This window comes from Fukomys damarensis, unplaced genomic scaffold, assembly GCF_012274545.1.
Source record: "Fukomys damarensis isolate Sample0158 unplaced genomic scaffold, DMR_v1.0_HiC HiC_scaffold_13, whole genome shotgun sequence".
Taxonomy (NCBI): Eukaryota; Metazoa; Chordata; class Mammalia; order Rodentia; family Bathyergidae; genus Fukomys; species Fukomys damarensis.
Window position 1 is genome coordinate 29121317 of NW_022900925.1, and position 19404 is coordinate 29140720.

The 19404-nt window shown below is 44.8% G+C and overlaps 2 protein-coding genes across 2 annotated transcripts in view; one reads left to right on the forward strand and one right to left on the reverse strand.

Annotated features, from left to right (window-relative positions):
- Ankfn1 (ankyrin repeat and fibronectin type III domain containing 1) overlaps window positions 1-19404 on the reverse strand; it is a 449198-nt gene that overhangs the window by 271034 nt on the left and 158760 nt on the right. The window lies entirely within an intron of this gene.
- Window positions 17978-18809, forward strand: LOC104859646 (transformer-2 protein homolog beta-like). Its single transcript, XM_033762722.1, has one exon. It carries the CDS (start codon window positions 18042-18044, stop codon window positions 18807-18809), a length of 768 nt encoding a protein of 255 aa, XP_033618613.1. The 5' UTR covers window positions 17978-18041.

Sequence of the window (19404 nt, forward strand, 5' to 3'; positions counted from 1 at the left end):
AGGCTTCCACTCTGAATATAGGTAAGCAGTTTCTTGGTGCAGGAATCCAGGGGCTAAAATGTGTCCATCCCAGCAGAATTACCATAGCTTGCCAGCCATGGCCATTAATACATTTATATATCTGACGGCATAGTTTATAGTTTAAATCCTCCAACTAATAGCTGCAGGTTTTTGGAGAAGCCTGGATGAGTGTCTCAGGGTCCCGGAGAGTTTCACAATTTGTGAGTAGCCTGAGTAGGAAGCCCACAGGGGCAAATGGTTCTGGGGTCACAGCGGAACTTAAGCCAGGCTCGGTTTTCCCAAGTCTGGCTTTCCATATGAAGATGCTTTGAACTTTGTTCATTTTGCAGAATTGGAGACTGAACCCAGGACCTATGGGTTTTTTTGTTGTTGTTGTTGTAGTTTGTTTGTTTGTTTGCAATGAGTTATAACCTCATTTTATTTTATTTTCTTTTTAATTTTGAGACAGGGTCTCACAAAGTCACTAAGTTGCCTAGACTGGTTTCAAATTCGCCATCCTCCTGCCTCAGCCTCCCCGAGCGCAGGGATTATGGTGATGTTCCGTAACACCCTGCTCCTTCTAGGACCTTTTAACTTGGTTATGATAAAGTGGATGTCAACATCCTACCACCTTCAAGAGATCGTTATTTAACCAATTTTAAAGGTTGGTTATTTTAACATAATGGAACAGTTGGCAAAGAAAGAGCTCTGTAGCAGTTATTCATATTTATCATCCATTCCATTGTGATTTTCTTAAGGGACAGTGAAATTCCAACAGAAACTATGAACTCAACTCCAAAAAAAAAAAAAAAGAAAAATAGTGCTTAGGATGTAGCTTAAATAAAGTACTAAAAAATTTCCCAGGATCTCAAAAACAAAACAAAACAAACAAAAAAAAAGTGTGCTAGAAGCTGTCATAAAAGTAAGATCTTAGGTGTTTAAAATACTAAAATCATAAAAAATAACAGTTTCACATCTTTATTCCTGGTCTTGCAAGCATCAATATTTTAGCCTATAAAGGGGGTGTGTTTTCTCAAACAAATGTTGTATTGGTCATTTATTTTGTGTGTCCTTTTTGATCCCAGCAAATAAGTCCACCTGAGAGGAGGAGTCACCCATGTGTGCAGTTGCTGTTTGGCCAAAAGTGGGACATTAATTGTGGGCTGATTGTGCAAACTCCCCCACCCCAGCCCCGATCTTCCTGTTATAGTGCAGATGGGCCAGGCCTCTAGCTTGCTCTTGGCTCTTGTGTCTGAGCCATCTATTCAAGCCCAAAGTGAGATGATTTTCCCCTTCACCCTCAGCCACCCTGACAAACAGTCATTCCATGTGGGCAGTCCAATGTCCATCTGCGCCATCTGCAGAGTTGGGCAGCTGCAGAAAGACCCGCATTCAGCTGGCTCTGCTGTTGCCCCTGGACCACGGTCCCTATCAAGCTTGTGAGGTCATGTAGCCCTGATGAGATGGGAACCCGTCTCAGAAAAACCAAGCTAACTACCGAGCTGACTACATGGACAGTTAGCTATTGGCTCTGCTGGTCAGACTGGAATGATGTCATTCACTGCGGAGAGAAGAACCGAGGTATCATTTCTGCTGGGAACTGCAGGCAAACCTACTTTCCTACAGTTAAGAGGCTAACCATGGCTCTGGTTCCTGGAAACAGTTTTCTCAGAATCACCTAGTTTGCTCAAGGACTGGGTTGGGGTAGTATTATTTTGGGAATATCAAGTGTTCTGACCTGGGAAAGAGTCTGCATTGTGCCCTGGGGGAATCTATATTTCAAATGCTAGGATGACTCGTTTCTCCCACAATGCCTGACAACCAGCAACACCACAGACAAACAGAACTCGGATCTTTTCAGCTCTTCCTCCTCTCGCTCTGCTTCCCCCCACTTGATGCGCTCTCTGCTCATAGGAATGTTTTCTCACATACACAGCAAGGGACTTGATTCTGGGATCCATTCACCAACAAGGGAGAAAGAGCTGTGAGGATCTTGGGCCAAATTATCCCTCTCATTTAAAATCTGTTGAAGGGTGATGCTGTTCAAAACACAGGGCGAGGCACAGACTCTGACGCAGTGACCCTGAAAAATGGTGAAGACAGCCTGCTTCGCTGTAAATGGAGTTCTCTTAACTCCTTGCGCTCTCCGAGTGGGCTCCAATATATAACAAACACCCCAATCCCATGCATTCCTGAGTGCATATCTATCAAATCCAAACTTTAAACGTGAGTAAATATATCCGTCTCCCAAAGTCCAAGGTATTTATTACAGGGATCACCCACTTCAAGAATTCAAACAATGTTCAGACCAAGGAAAAATTCCTTACCAGGGTTTTAAACCCCGTTTCCCCCTCTCCAGCTGGCTAGCAAAGCCTGGCACGAAGGCCAGGAAGCCCAGCAATTCCCGTTCTCCCCTTTCTCAGCCCCTCAGCCCCAGCCTCTTTAACCCCTCCTTGCACAACCACACAGATTTGCATCATTTACCAAAACAAATGCTGTGGGGCCAGTGCCCTGCTGGCAGGAGGGCCCCAGGAGACGTGCAAGAGGTGTGAACAACCATCCCCAGCCCCTTCACCTCACACCCTGCAAAAATCAAATAAACATTTAAATTACAAGAGCAGAAAAAGGTATGTTCCTGTCTCCCCCTCTCCCCGTCCCTTCCCCCACTATCTAATAATAGGCTATTAATTCCAGTCATCTCAGACCGTCTGAAGTGCGGTGTGTAAACTGTGGCTGCCTCAGTCAGAGTCGTGTGTCTAGTTATTTCCAGCATTCCCCGTCCACGCGAAGAAAGCCTGGTTTGTCCACGCCAGCCTTCATGCAGTAGAGGTGTCTCTGCCGATTGCTAACTGAGAGTGCAGGGCTGGAAATGTGTGCAGTTGGGATAGCAGGAACAGCAGAGCCGAGTGTGTGGACAGCGGAGAGAGCAGGGCTGGAGGAGGAGGTGAAAGGAGGTAGGGTGGATGGTGACAGGGCGCTTGAGCTGTTCAGGGCCTGGGCTGCGCCATCTTGTGCTTGGTAGCCATATTGCCGCAACATTTCCACAGGGCGCTTAAAGGTGCAAATGGCTGTCAGTGGAAGGCTCTTTACTCCCAACCGGTTGTTTTTTTTTTTTTTTTTTTTTTTTTTTTTTTTGCCTCCCTCCTTGTTATAGCTCACATCTGGAGCATCCCTGAAAATGTCATGTGCTGTGGACTCAGCCACACGCCCGGGGAAGTAGTGTAACTTTTAGCAGGGGCCCTGGTGAAGGAACGAGGTCACTGTGCGTGTCCTCCGAGGGGATATCAGGACCCTGGCTCTTTCCCCTCTTCCTCTCCCTCCCAGGTGAGCAGATTTCCTCCAGGGTGTGCCCCCACAGGATGTGTCACCACCCTGAAGGCCCACAGACACAGGCCCAAGCAAATATGAACGGAAAGTTAGGAGCCATGAGCCCAAATAAATCTCCCCTTTAAATTGTACATCTGATAATGTGAAATAAGAAGCAAAGGGACAAAGAGGAAGGGGAAATGGGAAGGGTAGGGGAAAGGAAAGAAGGGAATGGAATTAATATGAGAAAATGGAAAATAGTGGAAACAAAGTCTTTGTAGATAGGGAGGGAGGGGTTGAAGAGAGGGGAGGGGAATGGGGAAAAATAAGAGCCAAGGTTGATTATGTAAAGGCACAAATTTCCAACGATGAATGCCGTTATATTATACGCATTAAATATACCAGTGAAATTAATGAAAAAATAAATTATACGTCTGAGGTATTTTGTCATGGAGCTGCAAAAGCTAACACACGCCTTGTTAGAAATATCTTAATTGGGTGAACCTCAGAATCCCTACTTTGTCATATCTTTAGCAGCCTTTTGTAGACTATCAAGTGGCAATGTGAAGTAGACCCTTGATGAATGGAATACATATTTTGATATCTTTCTGTATATCGCTAAAATCCTGCAGACATCATACAGCCCTAGTTTTCCCGAGAGAATAATGGTGGAAAATAGCCTACCTCTGAATACTGGAAAATACTTGTGTAATACAATTAATACATATATAGGTTTGATTATTTTGTTATGCTTTGCCTCACAGGGTGGGTGGGACTCATCAGGCACAGGAAAAGAAATCATGGCACAGAGAGAGAGATAATTAACTCCCTCCTGCTTAATAAAAATGAAGAAAGAAGATTCACTAAAGTGTAGGCGCCTTACAGACTCGTCTTGTCCTGAGTCCAATCCCCTGTCTCCCGCTCCTGCCAGTTCCCCCCGGGCTAAGCCTGGCTTTCACACACTGACATTCAGTCTGGGGGCACGTAGAGAGGGGGGGAGGATGAAGGTAGGAGGGATGTCCACTGGGGAGCTCAGGCTTTGTTAACTGTTATTCTCTGATTTGGGAGTAAATGAATAGATTTGAGCGGGGAGTAGGCCGGGGTCTGAGCATCCCTGGAGGCCCCTTTAGGCAAATGCAAACCCAGAGCTGCAGCTCTTTAGCTCTGTCTAATTATAGGGCCCTTAACAGGAATGAACAGCTGATCCACATGGCAGGAAGTGGCCTTGAATCACCAATGAGGCTGTCCCAAGGGCACAGAGACTCACAAGGAGGCATGCATGGAGACTAGCTGAAGATCCCACAAGGGATCCACTAGGAAGATCCTTGGCTTTGGGAGACAACCTAAAACTCTTCTTCTTCCTCCAGCCCAGCTTCCGTATTCTCTGGCCAGGTTGCCAGAAGCCTCTGCAGAGAACTGTGTCTTTGGACAGGTGAAAGGGGCTCCCTGACCTTTCTGGCAGAGAGAACTCAAAAGGGAGGACAAAGAGACAGGACAACAGCATCGCAGGAAAGGAATTCAGTCCCTCTCCTCCCAGCCACACCCCGCAGAGCCAGGCTGACCCAGGGATTCCTGGAAGTCAGCAAATGGCTCAGCCGGCACAGCAGAACCTGATGGGTGCCCCTGAGAGACGGCAGCTCACCTGCCTGACCCCAGGGCTCAAGTGGGCCAGAGGGAGGAGTGAGGACTGTACCCCCAGAAATGAGTGCTGAGGGCAGGTCCTGGAGATGTCAGGCAAGTAATGAATATTTAGGATCAGAATCTCTGTAGGGGGTCCCAGGAATTCGTGCTCCTGTATCTCCCAGGAGATTTTCACATAGTCACTTGTACCCCAGAGGTTGATTCACTTCTCCTTGTGACGTGTTCTGGGAGCTGGAGGGACAGGACGAAGCAAAACAGACCGAAACATTCACACTCCGGAATTTAAATTTTCCACCGGGGAGAAGAGTCGAGGGTCTAGCAAATGGGAAAGTCCAGAGTTCTCAGGGGAAAGATAAAGCTGCAGGAAGCAGAGGTGTCCAGCTTACCGTGTGAGGTGGAGGAGAGACAAGGAAAGCCTCGCTGACAAGGGAAGAGGGCGGATAAGCAAAGCCTGGACCGTGGTAAGGAGTGGGGCACCGCAGCCTGCAGGAATTGCACTTGGTGTAGAGGAACAGGCGGGGCAGAGCCAGGCCTGAGTACGAGCGACCACCAGGCAGGACGCGGCAGAGTCCCGGAACCACAGGAGAAATCGGAAGTGAGAACCAAGAGCCAGCGGAGGACAGCTTCACACAAACAGTGAGGACACTACTCTAAAGCTGTGATAAAAGAGGGACAAATGTTCTGTGCTAGGAAGAAGCCAGGTCCAGCCATCTTGTTCAGGGTCAGATCAAGGCTGATCACAGACAGGACTCGCCTTCTTGCCTCAGCCTACCCTGCAGGGCCTGTTGTTATCCCGGCGGCGGAGACTAAAACCTATCATCCAGTGTGGTGCCTGCCGAAAGCTAAATGTGTGGTGCAGGCAACACAAGCCGTACCCACCCCGGGGATGGGTCAGTCTGTCCTTCTGTGTTGGCTGGTGACACCTTGCTGACCTGTGCCTCGCTGGACCGGTCACATAAGGTGTCAAGGTGTCAGTGCCTCTGAGAGTGCTGGGACAGCAGCCCGCTGAGCAAGTCGAAGGCTCACGTACCCTCGAGGCCAGAGCGCTTGACTAGCAAAGGCACCCATGCTCCCGTTTCCAGGTCCCTGGCGGCTCCCATGGTTCCTGCTCCCAGGCTCGGCCTCTGGACCTTGCCTTGGCTCCTACCCTGTCTGCTCTTGGCTTCTCGCTGCCACCTGACCTTGGTGGCTTCCACGGCCCTCGCCTTTTGTGTCATGCCGAGCTTGTCACCTGTGTATGACTTCCTGGTCCAGAACCTGGATACAGTTCCTCCTGGCCCAGTCTGGACTTTTCATCGGGCATAATTAAGCATCAGCATAGTGAGAGGATGGGAAGAGACACTGTTCACTATCAAGGCTGCAGAGACAAGAAGACAGGGCAGGGAGGAGAATCGCTTTCTCCCTGAAGTTCCAAAGCAAAGGAAAGGGATAGTGTGTTGCAGTCTGTTCCATTAGCCACATTCTTTCAAATCAAACAGGCATGGATTTGAAAGCAAGTTCTGCTATATTTAGCTGTATGATCAGAGACTGAGCTACTTAATCCCATTAAGATTCATTTTTTTCTCACTTGTAAAGTAATACTTTTCAGAACTGTGGAGAGTATAAAATAGCCTACATAAAACACCATGTGTGCGACACAAGAACATGGTGAACATACAGTTCAGTAGAGTATGTTTTGTGCTTTGGTATTATTTCTCCTCATAAAAACAAGTACAAAAGGATGCTAGAGGTCAAATTCTGGAAGGTCTTGATTAAGGAGGGTAAATGTCAAAGTGATAAATGGTAAACCCCCCTGGTTCTTTTGCTAGTCTGCCAGATGGGAGCTTCCTGCTCGGGGCCTCCATGTGTGTCTGGGTACAGTGTGTGTTTCTGTCACATGTTCCCCTGCTGTTTTCGGTCTTCTCCTCCGTGTGGACATCTGTGCTTGGCCAGTCTCAGTGGTTCCACGTGAAGATCCAGGCTCGGGGTGATGTGACCCAGCTGTGGACAACCTCTTGTTTTAGAGACTTGGCCTCCTCTCAGAGGGATGCCAAATGAAGAAAAGAACTTTTCCTTGGCGTGTTCCACAAAGTGCAATGCCAGTCCCCAGCCTTTCGGATTTTCCCCTTTCTGTTCACCCACTGTTTATGGAAAATGAATCATACAACCCCCTTACACACAAATGGAGAGGTGGCTTGAGGATAAACAACACAACTTCCTGGAATGCCACTGGTGGTCCCTAGCACTGCCGAGATAACCATTGCTGTGCAGAGCTTGAACTGTAGATCTCAGTGGGTAAAAAGTACTGCCTAGGTCAGAGGGGAAATGGGGGCTCCAGGCCAGCCAGTCCGTGGAGCTGATTAAGGCTGGAAACAGGATTCCCATCTGCACATGGTTCCTTCTCTGCCTTTAGCCCAAACCACTCTCTCCAACCTCTCCAGTTCTAGTCGCTCATCTCTTCCACAGCCAAACCTGGAACAAAGGCCTGAGGGGATGGACAGAGACAGTGACCCCCACCTTGGAGTTTCAGTTTTCACAGGAGGCTAAGGGGAGATAGTGCACTTCCTGGTACTGTTCCTGCTTCTCCTAAGACTCAGTTTCTTGTTTCCACAAACCTCTTCCTTGGGTTTCAGCCCCCAGCACACTTGGCTCAGAGGAAGGCTCCTTCTTGCCATTCCCTTCAGCCCCAGAAGATGTGCTTGGCACCTTTTCCTACTCCCAGGGACTTCACTTGAGGAGACAGAAGTGTGTGTGTGGCACTGGTTCATGGTGATAGTGCCAGGTACTAGAGATATCATAATACAGGAGACATTATGATATTTTAATACATTTCAGGCTCATCCTTGAATACTTTCCGACAGATCCTCAGGCCCTCCTCACTCCAACATCCTCTCCACCTCTGGCTGGCTGTCACTTGCTTCTGTCTGCTCTTATGGCTCTCACAACTTTTGTTTTCACACTGGTTAATTGTTTGCTTTTCTATCCTTTCTTACTCTGGGCAGCTAACTCCACACGGTCAAAGGGCCAGCATTTTCCTCTTAGAATCCTTGGACTCACTTGAAATACATTAGGAGCTCAATAAATATTGGTTGAGTGAATGAATTGGTGCCTTAACTGGTCCTTATATATAATAATGGAGGCAATACGACATGCTCCTGAATGTCAGAATCAGAGCAGATTCTCAGGGTCCAGAAGTCTCTTGTGTTCAGTATGGCTGCCGTGGAGCTGTGTGAATTTACCAGATTGGCTCTATTAAGGTGTCTTGTTTTAACACAGTCCTTGCAGCCTAAGCCTCCTCTAGATCCTTAGGTAGACAAAACCAAGGAGCTAACTGTTGGTATTGCAGAGGGTACCATGCAGTGGACCCGCTGGTGTCCCCTGTTTCCTCGGCAAGAACACCCTAAGGGTCCCCACTGAGGCTGCCAACAGTGCACATCCTCTCTGCCAGACAGTGCCCCAGGGCAGCTCGTCTCACCATCTCAAGTTGTGTGCTCAGGACAGCCAAGCATGGCCCCAGGGAACTCTAGGAGGCTGGCGTAGTTACTCTGGCCAATCCATCTCTCACTTTGCTGCTCTCCTAACGTCCTCCACTTGCCCTGGGGCCTTCCTCCTTTTCTTCTCATTTTTAGTGGATGTGCTCCTTCATACTTCATAAGGAAATGAGATGCTCCTGAAGGGAAACTAGCTTTATTTCTCTGTCCAGGGCCAAATCCCCTGTCCCCCCACCCCCAGCTCTAACCCTAACCTAACCCTAACCCTAACCCTAACCCTAACCCTAACCCTCTTTCCTCTGCTCCTTTCTTCCTGGTGTGAAGGAGAATATGCTGCCTTTTGGTCCAGGCCAGGCCTCCAGGGAGATCCCAAATGCTGTCCCTTTGCCTCTCTTCAGGGACTATCCCTTATTCCTATTTCTCTCCGAGTCTCCATATTCCCCTTTCCCCTGCAGTATTCACATAGGCTCTGTTATCACCATGTTAAAATCATAGCAGGATGCCCTTGAGGCCGTATCTCCCCAAGGGCAGTGATCTCTTCATTTCTCTTCTGGGTCACAAGTCTAGAAGGAGCAGTGCTTCAAGCCTGCTGTCCCCAGTTCCACTTCTCAGCTCTCCAAATGGTCTCTGCTCTTGGTGATGGGTGGGAGTCGTTCATGCACCAATGGGGAGGGGATTTGCCTTGCCATGATGGTAGCCTGGAGCTGGATGTGGCAATGGTAAGAGGAGTGGGTTGATTTTGAAAAGATTTTGAAGTTGCTGCCAAACACATTTGCAGTAAGATCCGGTAAAAATGTGACAGAATGAGACAACCCTGAGGTCTTTAGGAACTCAGCTGGGAAGGCAGCACTGCTATTTCTGAAACAAGGCCACTCCAAGAGGACAGGCTTTGGAGAGTGATGTGTCCTCTCTGTCTTCCAAGCTGCTCAGGGTGTCTTCTACCACTGTTTCCCAAACTCTGTTTTCTGCAGGCACTTGGTAATGATTTGCTTAATGAATAAGTAAATGCATCATTTATAATGGTATTAGTTTCAGTTAGGATATGTTCAGGTTGAAGTAATAGAAAATCTTGACTTAAATTAGCTAAAAATTTTAAGTATTTTTTCATCTCACACCACAGGGAAAGTGAGCTCCAGGCCAGCATCTCTACGGATTTCACCTCAGCACACACACACACACACACACACACACACACACACACACACACACACCTTGCCCTGCTCTCGCTCTCTGCTGCTATTCCTCCTCCCTCCTCAGAAGTAAGAAAGCTTTCCCCACAAGCCTTCTAGCACACTGCCCCTTCCTGTCTCAGGTGTCAGTTCGGAAGAACTCTTTCCTGAGCCAAGCAGGGGAAAGGAAATGTGCTGGTATCACTCAGGTTCTCTCCTGGAGCTAATGGGGCCTGCTTGCCTCTGGCACCTGGCTGCAGAGGTATGGGGAGAAATACCTGCATGGTTCTGTTGGAAAAAGAGGGAACTGGCACCTACATGGAACCAGAATCATCATGCTGACAAAATGCCTCATAATTACAATGAAATATGAATTTATCAGCAAGTTATATGAATTCTCAAAGTGTTTGTGAAAAACAAACAATATGAACAACAGCAAAAAATAAATCCAAACAAGAAAAACAAATATGCTTTTGATGCCTATGGATATTCTAGGGAGAACCTCTATCTGAAATGTCAAGTTAATCTTGCAAGTGATTATTACTCCATAAACACAAAGTTACATCGCATGTGAATTTAAGATAGCTTATGTAAGATAATGGCAAAGTTCTCTTTAAAATTATGTAGTGAATATTTACTGACCGCTGTGTGCAAAGACTTGAGTTTGAAATGAAAAAGTAATAATAAATAGATGTCCAACTTGCCACAGTTCATCAGGAGGCAAAGAAGAAAGGCACCAACACTTGGCAAAGGCCAGTCTTATGTGCCTGCTGAGGTTATTACATTTACTTCTCCTAGCAGTTCTGCACGCAGTAGACACAGCTGTCATTTGTATTGGTCAGCAATCTCTGGCTCACTTTTGCCTCTCCGTATCAGGAAGGCTGTACTTCCTAGGCCCACTGAGCTTGTGTTTGAATTACTGCCTGACATAGGTCACTTCTGCATAGGGTGTAAATTATTTGTGTGAGAACCTCCCCTTTCTTTCTCCTCTTGCTGTAGCACTGGGTGTTTCATGTATTCCAGATGCCATAGCTGCAAGGTGGTGAAGCCTTCATCAGCCTGAATCCCTGAGTGACTGTAGGGAGAAGAGTTGCTTTGTAACTGTTAACAGGAATGCAGCTGAAGTGAAAAACTCACAATATGGACTCATGTGTACACATTAGACATGTATAATATAGCATACACAATGCATAATGCATGCATGGTATACATTCATTTAACTTTTAGAGTAAACTCATGAGGTAGGTCTTAGTAAATTTCTCTCTCTGTGTCTTGGTCTTCCTTTCTTTCTGATAAACAAGCACTTACTGCTTTTCTAGGAATTGCACTAGTTGGTGAGTACACAGCGGTAACTGACCCAAGATTAGACTCCATGACTTGTCTAGGAGCTTACAACAGCTAGTGGGAAGAACTGGAATTCGAGTACAGGTTGTCTGATTTTAAATTTCAGGAGTTAATACTTAGTAGAGGTTTAGGAGTACTACATAATTATTGTCAAATACAATAGTAAAAAGGGTCAGGAGTTTGTCTTCAAAATATGCTTACAGTTGTGTGAAAAAAAATACCCTGAGGATACAGGAGTGGAAGGCATGATCGCTTCCAGCTGGGGTTTCCAGCAAAGATTTCAGGTGGGTGGAGCTCACTCGAGCTTGGTGAGATGGGTAGGGTTTCGACTCAAGACTTGGAAGTGAAAGTCCCTCTAGAGGTCTAAATGTCCGAAATGCATTAGGAGGCAGTGCTTAAAATCCTGTTGACTGGAGTGTGGCTCTGTCCTGGGGGTAGTAGGTAGTCAGGATGGAAAAAGACTGTAGAACTGTGGAATATTACAGAAGGAAGCAATCTCGGAGATCATCCCCTCTGGGGAGGTCAAAGGACTTTGAACTCCAGGGTTAATGCTGGTCTGTTGAAAGTGGCTGCTGGATTATTTGAAGCTTATTAGTGCTTAGAGGGAAAAGCCCTAGTAGTGATCAATTCCAAGAGCACTGTAGGCAAGTACTGCCCTGGAATCCGGTCATCTGACATCTCTGATCCTGACCATTCATTCTGCATTCAAGGGAACTAAGATCCAGGAAAGTGATTTTTCCAAGATAGCTACAGTCTAAAGAGGAGAGCAGTCCTTTCCAGGTCACACAGAGAGACTGCGGCACAACAGGAACAAGAACAAAAGCTACCTCTTCCGGAGTTTTACTTTTCCCTTCACCGTAGGCATGGGAAGAATCTACTGGGGCTGATGGATCATGTCAGGGAGGGGAGAGCTCTGCCAGCTTTTTATCAGAGAGCTGGCGTGGAGTGATGGAGACAAGGAGTAGGGCCGACGGCCACGTGGACAGCAGAGAGACAGGAAGCGTGAGCCCAAGTCCAGAGTAGACTTTGGAGTCCGCAACAGCACCTGGGTTACAGCAGGAAGGTAACAGGGATGGATGGTGTGACTGTGACAGAGGATGAAGAACTCCTGCCGTCACTACGAGCTCTGACAGTACTGCTCATAAACAGGATCAGATCACTGCTCTGGAAAGTGATGTTGGAAAGAACATTTCCCCAAGAAAGTCCAGACTAATCCCTGTTTAAACAATCCTTCAGTGCTATATTCCAAGCTAAAACTGCCTGCTTCTCTAAGTGCTAGATACCCATATGAAAACTAAAACAACAACAACAAAAAATGAGTCTGACATCTGAATGTTTGGTCTATTTGACGCCAAACATCCCACAGGGCTGATTCATAGGCAGCAGGAAGGCATGCGGTACTGACTACAGGTGTGGGCATTTCAGAGATTCTGTGAGGACTTGGAAAAGTCTGAGTGTATCGACTATGACGCCAAGACAACATTTATTTGAATCCTTTTGGTACATCTACTGCAGTGATCAGAAGATGAGACACAGGAAAATGTTCCATCTCATTCAAATAACTTGTTGCTAAAAGAGGCAGAAACCTGTGTAATAGCTGGCTTATGTAATACAGGCAGCATCCTATACGATAGCAATTATACTGGCATGGAACACTGACTCTCTGAGTAATTGAAAAATACTTCTTAAGAAGAATTTGTAATTGTTAAGCCATGAACTAGAAAATGATGACACGATAGAATAGAAACAGATTCTGTGTGGTTTTGAGGGGATTGCATCTGGGTTTACTCATATTTAACATGTCTGACAGAATGACAGGTACATAGCAGGTAGGTGCTTGATATCAATTTTCATCCCATAATAATGACTCAGAGCTCAAACTTCATGAAGCCACTTGAGCTAACCCATTTCGTTTATCAAAAATCAGTTGAGGCAGGTTTTGAAGCTAATTTTGGCAGTCCATACCAGAATTAAGTATTCTTAATGACTAAACAGATTTTTATTGAGAGACATGTTGATGCATGATCCTGAGAAATGGGCTGAACTATCTAACATGAGGCCCGAGAATAATTTGGAGTTATAGACTATTTCCAGTTCGTGATATGAGGGGTAGTAGTTCATGTTAAAGAGACTTTTCCTTTTCCAATGAGGAGGCTTTCAGAACTCCCAGATTACTAATGTTAAGAAAGCTGTGTTTCTAATTTTTAAATTTGATCTCATTCATTTGTGCATTCACCCTTGCATCCATCCATAAACATTATCACATGCAGGTGCTATGCTAAGGACAGTAGATTAAGAGGTATTATATAATCCTGCCCCTTCGAGGAGCTCACAGTTTGTGTAGAAACAGATAAACCAACAATGAACTGTGACAAAGCATGAGAGCAGCTACCATGGAGAGGGGTGGGGTACTATGGGATGTTCAGGTTTGGCATCTTACTGAGCCAGGAAGCCAAGGAGCCAGGAAAGGGAAGAGAAGGATTCATAGAGGATCCACTGCCCTTGCTGAGGTGCAAAGTGTGGTCAGAAATTGTCTTGGGTGTAAGAGTTGGGGTTTCAATGAAGGTCTTGGAAAGATACAGGAGTGACAGACAGCAGAACATGTGCCCAGGGCAGAGGGAAATAAAAGGCCAGGGCTGGAGATGCAGATGGGTAGCAGACCATGAGGTACCTCAGAGTCCATATTTTTACTTTTTGATTCACATAGGAGAATTCTTTTTACACCAAAGTCATAGCAACTGCTGATAGAGATTAATTCAAACATTATGATTTTGTGTACAAATACCGACACACATACACACCACAAAACACATCAAGTTATGCCTACACATGGAGTGAAGAATAATACACTGAGTGAAACATAATAAGCAAGCTGTTTTACATTTCTAGAAGCTTTCTCCTTCAGGGGTGGGAGTTGATACCTTCATTCCTGCAGCGTGTGTGTGTGTTTGGCTCGCTTTCTGGGCATGGTGGATTGGGAGGGAAGGAAAAGGAAACAAACACTACTAGGCAGAGCCGGATGGACACGTTCCCATCGATAGCCAGGCCGCGTGGCAATACAGTGCCATCTCCACACTAATGAAGATGTCTACGGGACAACATATTAAACTGCAGGAGCAAGCTACCTCTCTGGTCCTTGATCAGTGGGTACCTGTTGCCCAACCCTCTGTAGAAACACAGGTAAGGAAGGCGAGGATTGGCTAATGTGGACCCGGGACAGGGACAAAGACCACAGATTTATGTGTTGAGAAAATGTGAATCATGCAGTCATAAACTACCAAAGCTGGACGTTTTAAGAAGCAAGTTAAACACCCAAGATCTGCCAGGGCTTTCTGCATCACCACATGACTTTCCCTTGCTTTGTGTATTGCTCAAGCTGGACAGCGTCAAGTCTAAACAGTGGCGAGAGTCCAAGAGACAATCTGTATGTGTAGCAGAGGTAAGAACGAGTCATTTGTGGTTGGCTCTGCTCTCAGAAAAATCTCTTTGCAAAGTTTTATAGGCAAAATTGGCATCCCAGATATAAAGATATAGCCAGTTCTCATCTGTCAGGGCTTAAATGTGTTTTTAAGAATGGAGGGAAGAAAAATGTTTGTTTGTTCTGATTAGCTGCCCTACCAGCAAATTTGGAACATTAAATATAACTCTGAACTTTCCTGCATAATTACACCATTTTCAAATAAAATGATATAGACAGTGTGTGTTTGCCAAGGGATAGATCCATCTAGTTGTGTTTGATGAATACAGATATGGGCTGAACTATGTCCCTCTCACCCAAATTCACATGTTGAAGTCCGAACTCCCAGTACTCTGGAATACAGTTGTGCCTTGGAATTCACAGAAAATGGGCTTGAGAGCCCCTGTGGTACCAAAACACATGGATGCTCCCAAGTCCCTTCCATAAAATAGCACAGAACTGACATGTAATCATGAGACCATTTTAGGTATAATATCTAATACAATGCAGATGCTATGTGTAGAGTTGTTAGACTATCTTGCAGAGAATGACAAGAGAAAAGGTCTGTACTCATTCAGTACAAATGAATTTTTCTTCTCCAAATATTTTCCACCCGAGGTTGCTTGAATCCATAGAGGTAGAACTTGGAGATACGGAGCACCAACTCTGTAGCTTATTTGGAGATGTAAGTGGAAGTAGGAAAAATAATGACAGGAACTGATTCATAATGAGGGTGATTGGTTTCTCCTACCTAGATCTGTGTTGCTTCCTGTGCCCTACTCCCCCAACCTGTCTACACCCAGAGACTGTGCACTGAACTAAATTCCCAGCCCACCTTTCATTTTATTTTTATTATTTATTTATTTAATCATTTCTTTTTATCATCATTAAGCTGCCCACCTTGCACTCAAACTTGTGATCCTCCTGTCTCAGCCTCCCAGAGTGCTAGGACTATAGGCATGCACCAGTACAACCAGCTGGTATCTCACATTTTTGAAAGTATGCTTCTCTAGTATTCTCTTGGGCTTTGATCTATCATAAATCTTGTATAAATTATTTTTTTCTTAAGTTAGGAAGACACATTTCCTATAGCTTTCAAACCATTCTTTTTCTGACTCAGTTCATGTCATTTTTTTTCCTACTGAAATCCAAAAAAGTTAATTTTTAATTTAAAACGTATTCTTTGCCTAGTTCACTTTTATTCTCCTATGTAGATTTTATGTAGCCACCCATCATTCAATAAATGTTTACTAAGCATATGTGTCAGATATTGTGTTAGGTGAATTCATCTCACTAGATGTTGAAAGATGCTATGTGTAACATGGAGAATTACTGAATACTTAGAGATTAGTTATTTCACACATTATTAAATTGCCTTAAGAGATTCAGTCTGTGCAAAGTTACAATGACAGTCTAAATAAGGCATTGAAAAGTTCCATTTAAACTCAGAGGATGTTTAACTAGAAGTGTTTATTGAGCATGTACTGTGTACAAAGGATCATATCAAAGTATTAGAGAGTGAGATACAGAAAACAGAGCTTGCCTTTCCTCTTAAGGCACTTACTAGGGCCTCTTCAGATACACTGAACAGTCAGCAAACATCAAACCTTAAGAAAACAAGAAAAGTCATTCTGAACCCTCTCAACCCTGATGATACTACTGTAGGAGAATCCACTGTGCCTATGCTAGGCTGAGCACTTCAACATCTGATCTCATTTGTTCCTCACAGCAAACCTCTGTCATAAGTGTTATTATGATCTTCATAATACAGAGGACGAAAGTAAGTTTAGTGAAAGTAAGCTTTTAATGAGTTTTAATGTCAGAAAACTTTCCACCATTCTTGGTAGTATTTTTTGGTTTTTTGGTGGGGGGGTGAGCGGGAGTTGCTTTTGTTTTGATACTGGTGTTTGAATCCCAGGCCTTTATGCTGAGATACATGCCCAGCGCTTTTTACTTTTCATTTTGTGACAGGGCCTTGCTGAATCACTGAGTTGCCCACGGTGGGCTAGAGCTTGCAATCTTCCTGCCTCAGCCTTATGAAGTGCCGGGGTTACAGGCATGTGCCACCATGCCTGGCTTCTTGGTATTTCTTAAAATACACACAAACTGCCTCTGACTCTATTTTTACCTTTCCTCCACCTACGGAGGGCTCTTATCGCCCCAGAATAGTTGACAAAAGAGAACAACCTCATCTCCAAGACTCAGGAGTTAGAACCTGAACACCATGAGCCATGTTTTCTGTCCTGTCCTGGATTTAGACTTTTGTTTCATTTGGTCATTCCTTCCTCACCTGTAAGCATCACTGCTGTTTCATTTCTAAGACTTGGGGGCGGGTGGTATGAGCTTTGGTAGCAGGCTCCAAAGGCTAGAGTTTCTCTTCATTTTCTTTTATTTAACACAGTTCTCAAAACATTTGAGTGAAATTGGGCCTCCTTTGATAAGCAAAGGACCTGAAAATAATATTTACAAAATGAACAGGCAGTCTTCGGTTCATCCGTTGACACAGGTGTAATGTTCCCTTCTCTTATCCTGTACTGTGAAGCACCCAGGTTTTTTTTAATGGTCTAAAAGCTAGAAGAACAAGAGTACATTTGTGGTGGAATGTATTATCATTTGCTCATAACTAGTTGAAATACCATTATCCCCCTTTCACAGGTTTAAGAAACAGCCTTAAGGCATACACAATGTGTAACTCTTCTTATTCCCTGCTATACGTAATATAGATTTACATAAAGGCTGACAAATCCACATTTATATAAGCATTAAGCATTTGCTGTATTGAAAAACTTAGTTCTAATACTAGCAGTACAGAGTTACAAAGCATATTTTTAACACTTAGTTGCAGGTATATTAAATACGGTGTTTCATAGACTGGAGGAAAACGGGTATTTTCACCTTTGAATTTACTGATAACAAATTTGAATAGTTCTAAGCATCAATGTTCGAATGGAAAATAACTAAAACGGTGTTTTTTGTTGCTTTTTGCCATTTGGTAGCATTTTACACACAGGCTTTGATCTTCAGATTACCCTGGATTCAGTAGAAAACCCTTTTAAATGAAGTTTTTTGTACAATAGAAACTTCTCAGCAGTCAAAATTTAGACTGTAAAAAAATACATGCGAAGCATACTTTTCTGAAAACACAACTTTGAACAAAGCACCAAACTACACAAATGCAGAATGAAAACAGCATTTCAACTCCACCAAAAGTAGTCATCATAAAAGGTGTAAAAGTCACCTAACTTCACTAGGCACTGTTCACTTTTTAAACAGACAATAAAAATATTGTCCACAAACAATATCCCAGCCAGCTCTATGGCAGGTTTCAGAAAGTCTTCATCTTCATGCTTTAGTAGCGACGAGGTGAGTAGGATCAAGATCTGGAGCGTGATCTGTATTCTCCACGACTATAGTAAGGAGAAGGTGACCTCCTTCTGTAAATTTGATCCCTGTGTTGAGCAGCTCTCCATCCACCTCCTCCACCACCACCTCCTCTGCACGATCTGTGTGGAGGTGGTGCGGAGCGCTTCGCCTCTGTGCGGCTGAGCAATCAGGTCGTCCTGCGGGCTGCGGCGAAGCCCTGTAATAAAGGAGGCACGAGAGTTTGGAGCTTCGATTGAAGCCCGGCGAGCCGGAGACGTCAAGCCAGGAGTCATGAGCGACAGCGGCGAACAGAACTACGGCGAACGGGAATCCCGTTCTGCTTCCAGAAGTGGAAGTGCTCACGGATCGGGGAAATCTGCAAGGCATACCCCTGCAAGGTCTCGCTCCAAGGAAGATTCCAGGCGTTCCAGATCAAAGTCCACGTCCAGATCTGAATCTAGGTCTAGATCCAGAAGAAGCTCTCGAAGGCATTATACAAGGTCAAGATCTCGATCTCATTCTCATAGACGTTCTCGTAGCAGATCTTACAGTCGAGATTATCGCAGACGCCACAGCCACAGCCATTCCCCCATGTCTACTCGAAGGCGTCATGTTGGGAATCGGGCAAATCCTGACCCAAACTGTTGTCTTGGAGTGTTTGGGTTGAGCTTGTACACCACAGAAAGAGATTTAAGAGAAGTATTCTCTAAATACGGCCCCATTGCTGATGTGTCTATTGTATATGACCAGCAGTCTAGGCGCTCCAGAGGATTTGCCTTTGTGTATTTTGAAAATGTGGATGATGCCAAGGAAGCTAAAGAACATGCCAATGGAATGGAACTTGATGGGCGTAGGATCAGAGTTGATTTCTCTATAACAAAAAGACCACATACCCCAACACCAGGAATTTACATGGGGAGACCTACATATGGCAGTTCACGCTGTCGGGATTACTATGACAGAGGATATGACTGTGGCTATGATGATCTAGAGTTTCAAGATAAGTCATTTGGCGTCTTCCGTAGAATTCACTGCAATGGGACTTTATCCTTATCGTGACTTGGCTCCTAGACTCATTTAGCAGAGGCCAATCGGCAGCTCCCATCTCTTATAAAAGTTTCCATAAGACAAAACACGAGAGCTCTTTTTCTTTTTTACCCTGGGATTCTTTATCTCTTATGAGCATCGGTAATCAAAGTGGCATTTACTAGCTTGGCAAATGAATAAACTTTTACTTTCCCACAAGTTCAGTTATAGGTATCATGCTCTCCTAAAGTTTCCATAGCACACAGACAGCGATGTGTTGAGAGAGAGAGAGAGAGAGAGAGAGAGAGAGAGAGAGAGAGAGAAGGAAAGAAACGATCTACAATGAAAACACTGTAACAAGGACCACACTGATCTGACATTAGTTTCCTAGTGACTTGCAGGGTTTGTAATTTTTATCATTTACCTTTCTCTCCACTACACTGATTCCTAGGGGAGGGTTCATTTTTTATTCATTCTGAAAGTTTACCATCAATCATCCTCTTAAAGAGCTTGCCAGAAACTTGGACAGAACCTCATAATAAAATTGCAGAGACAGAGGACTAATTGATTTCTATAAATAATGTTTTGCTGTAAAGATATGAAAGGTGGTTAGAACCACATGTATTAA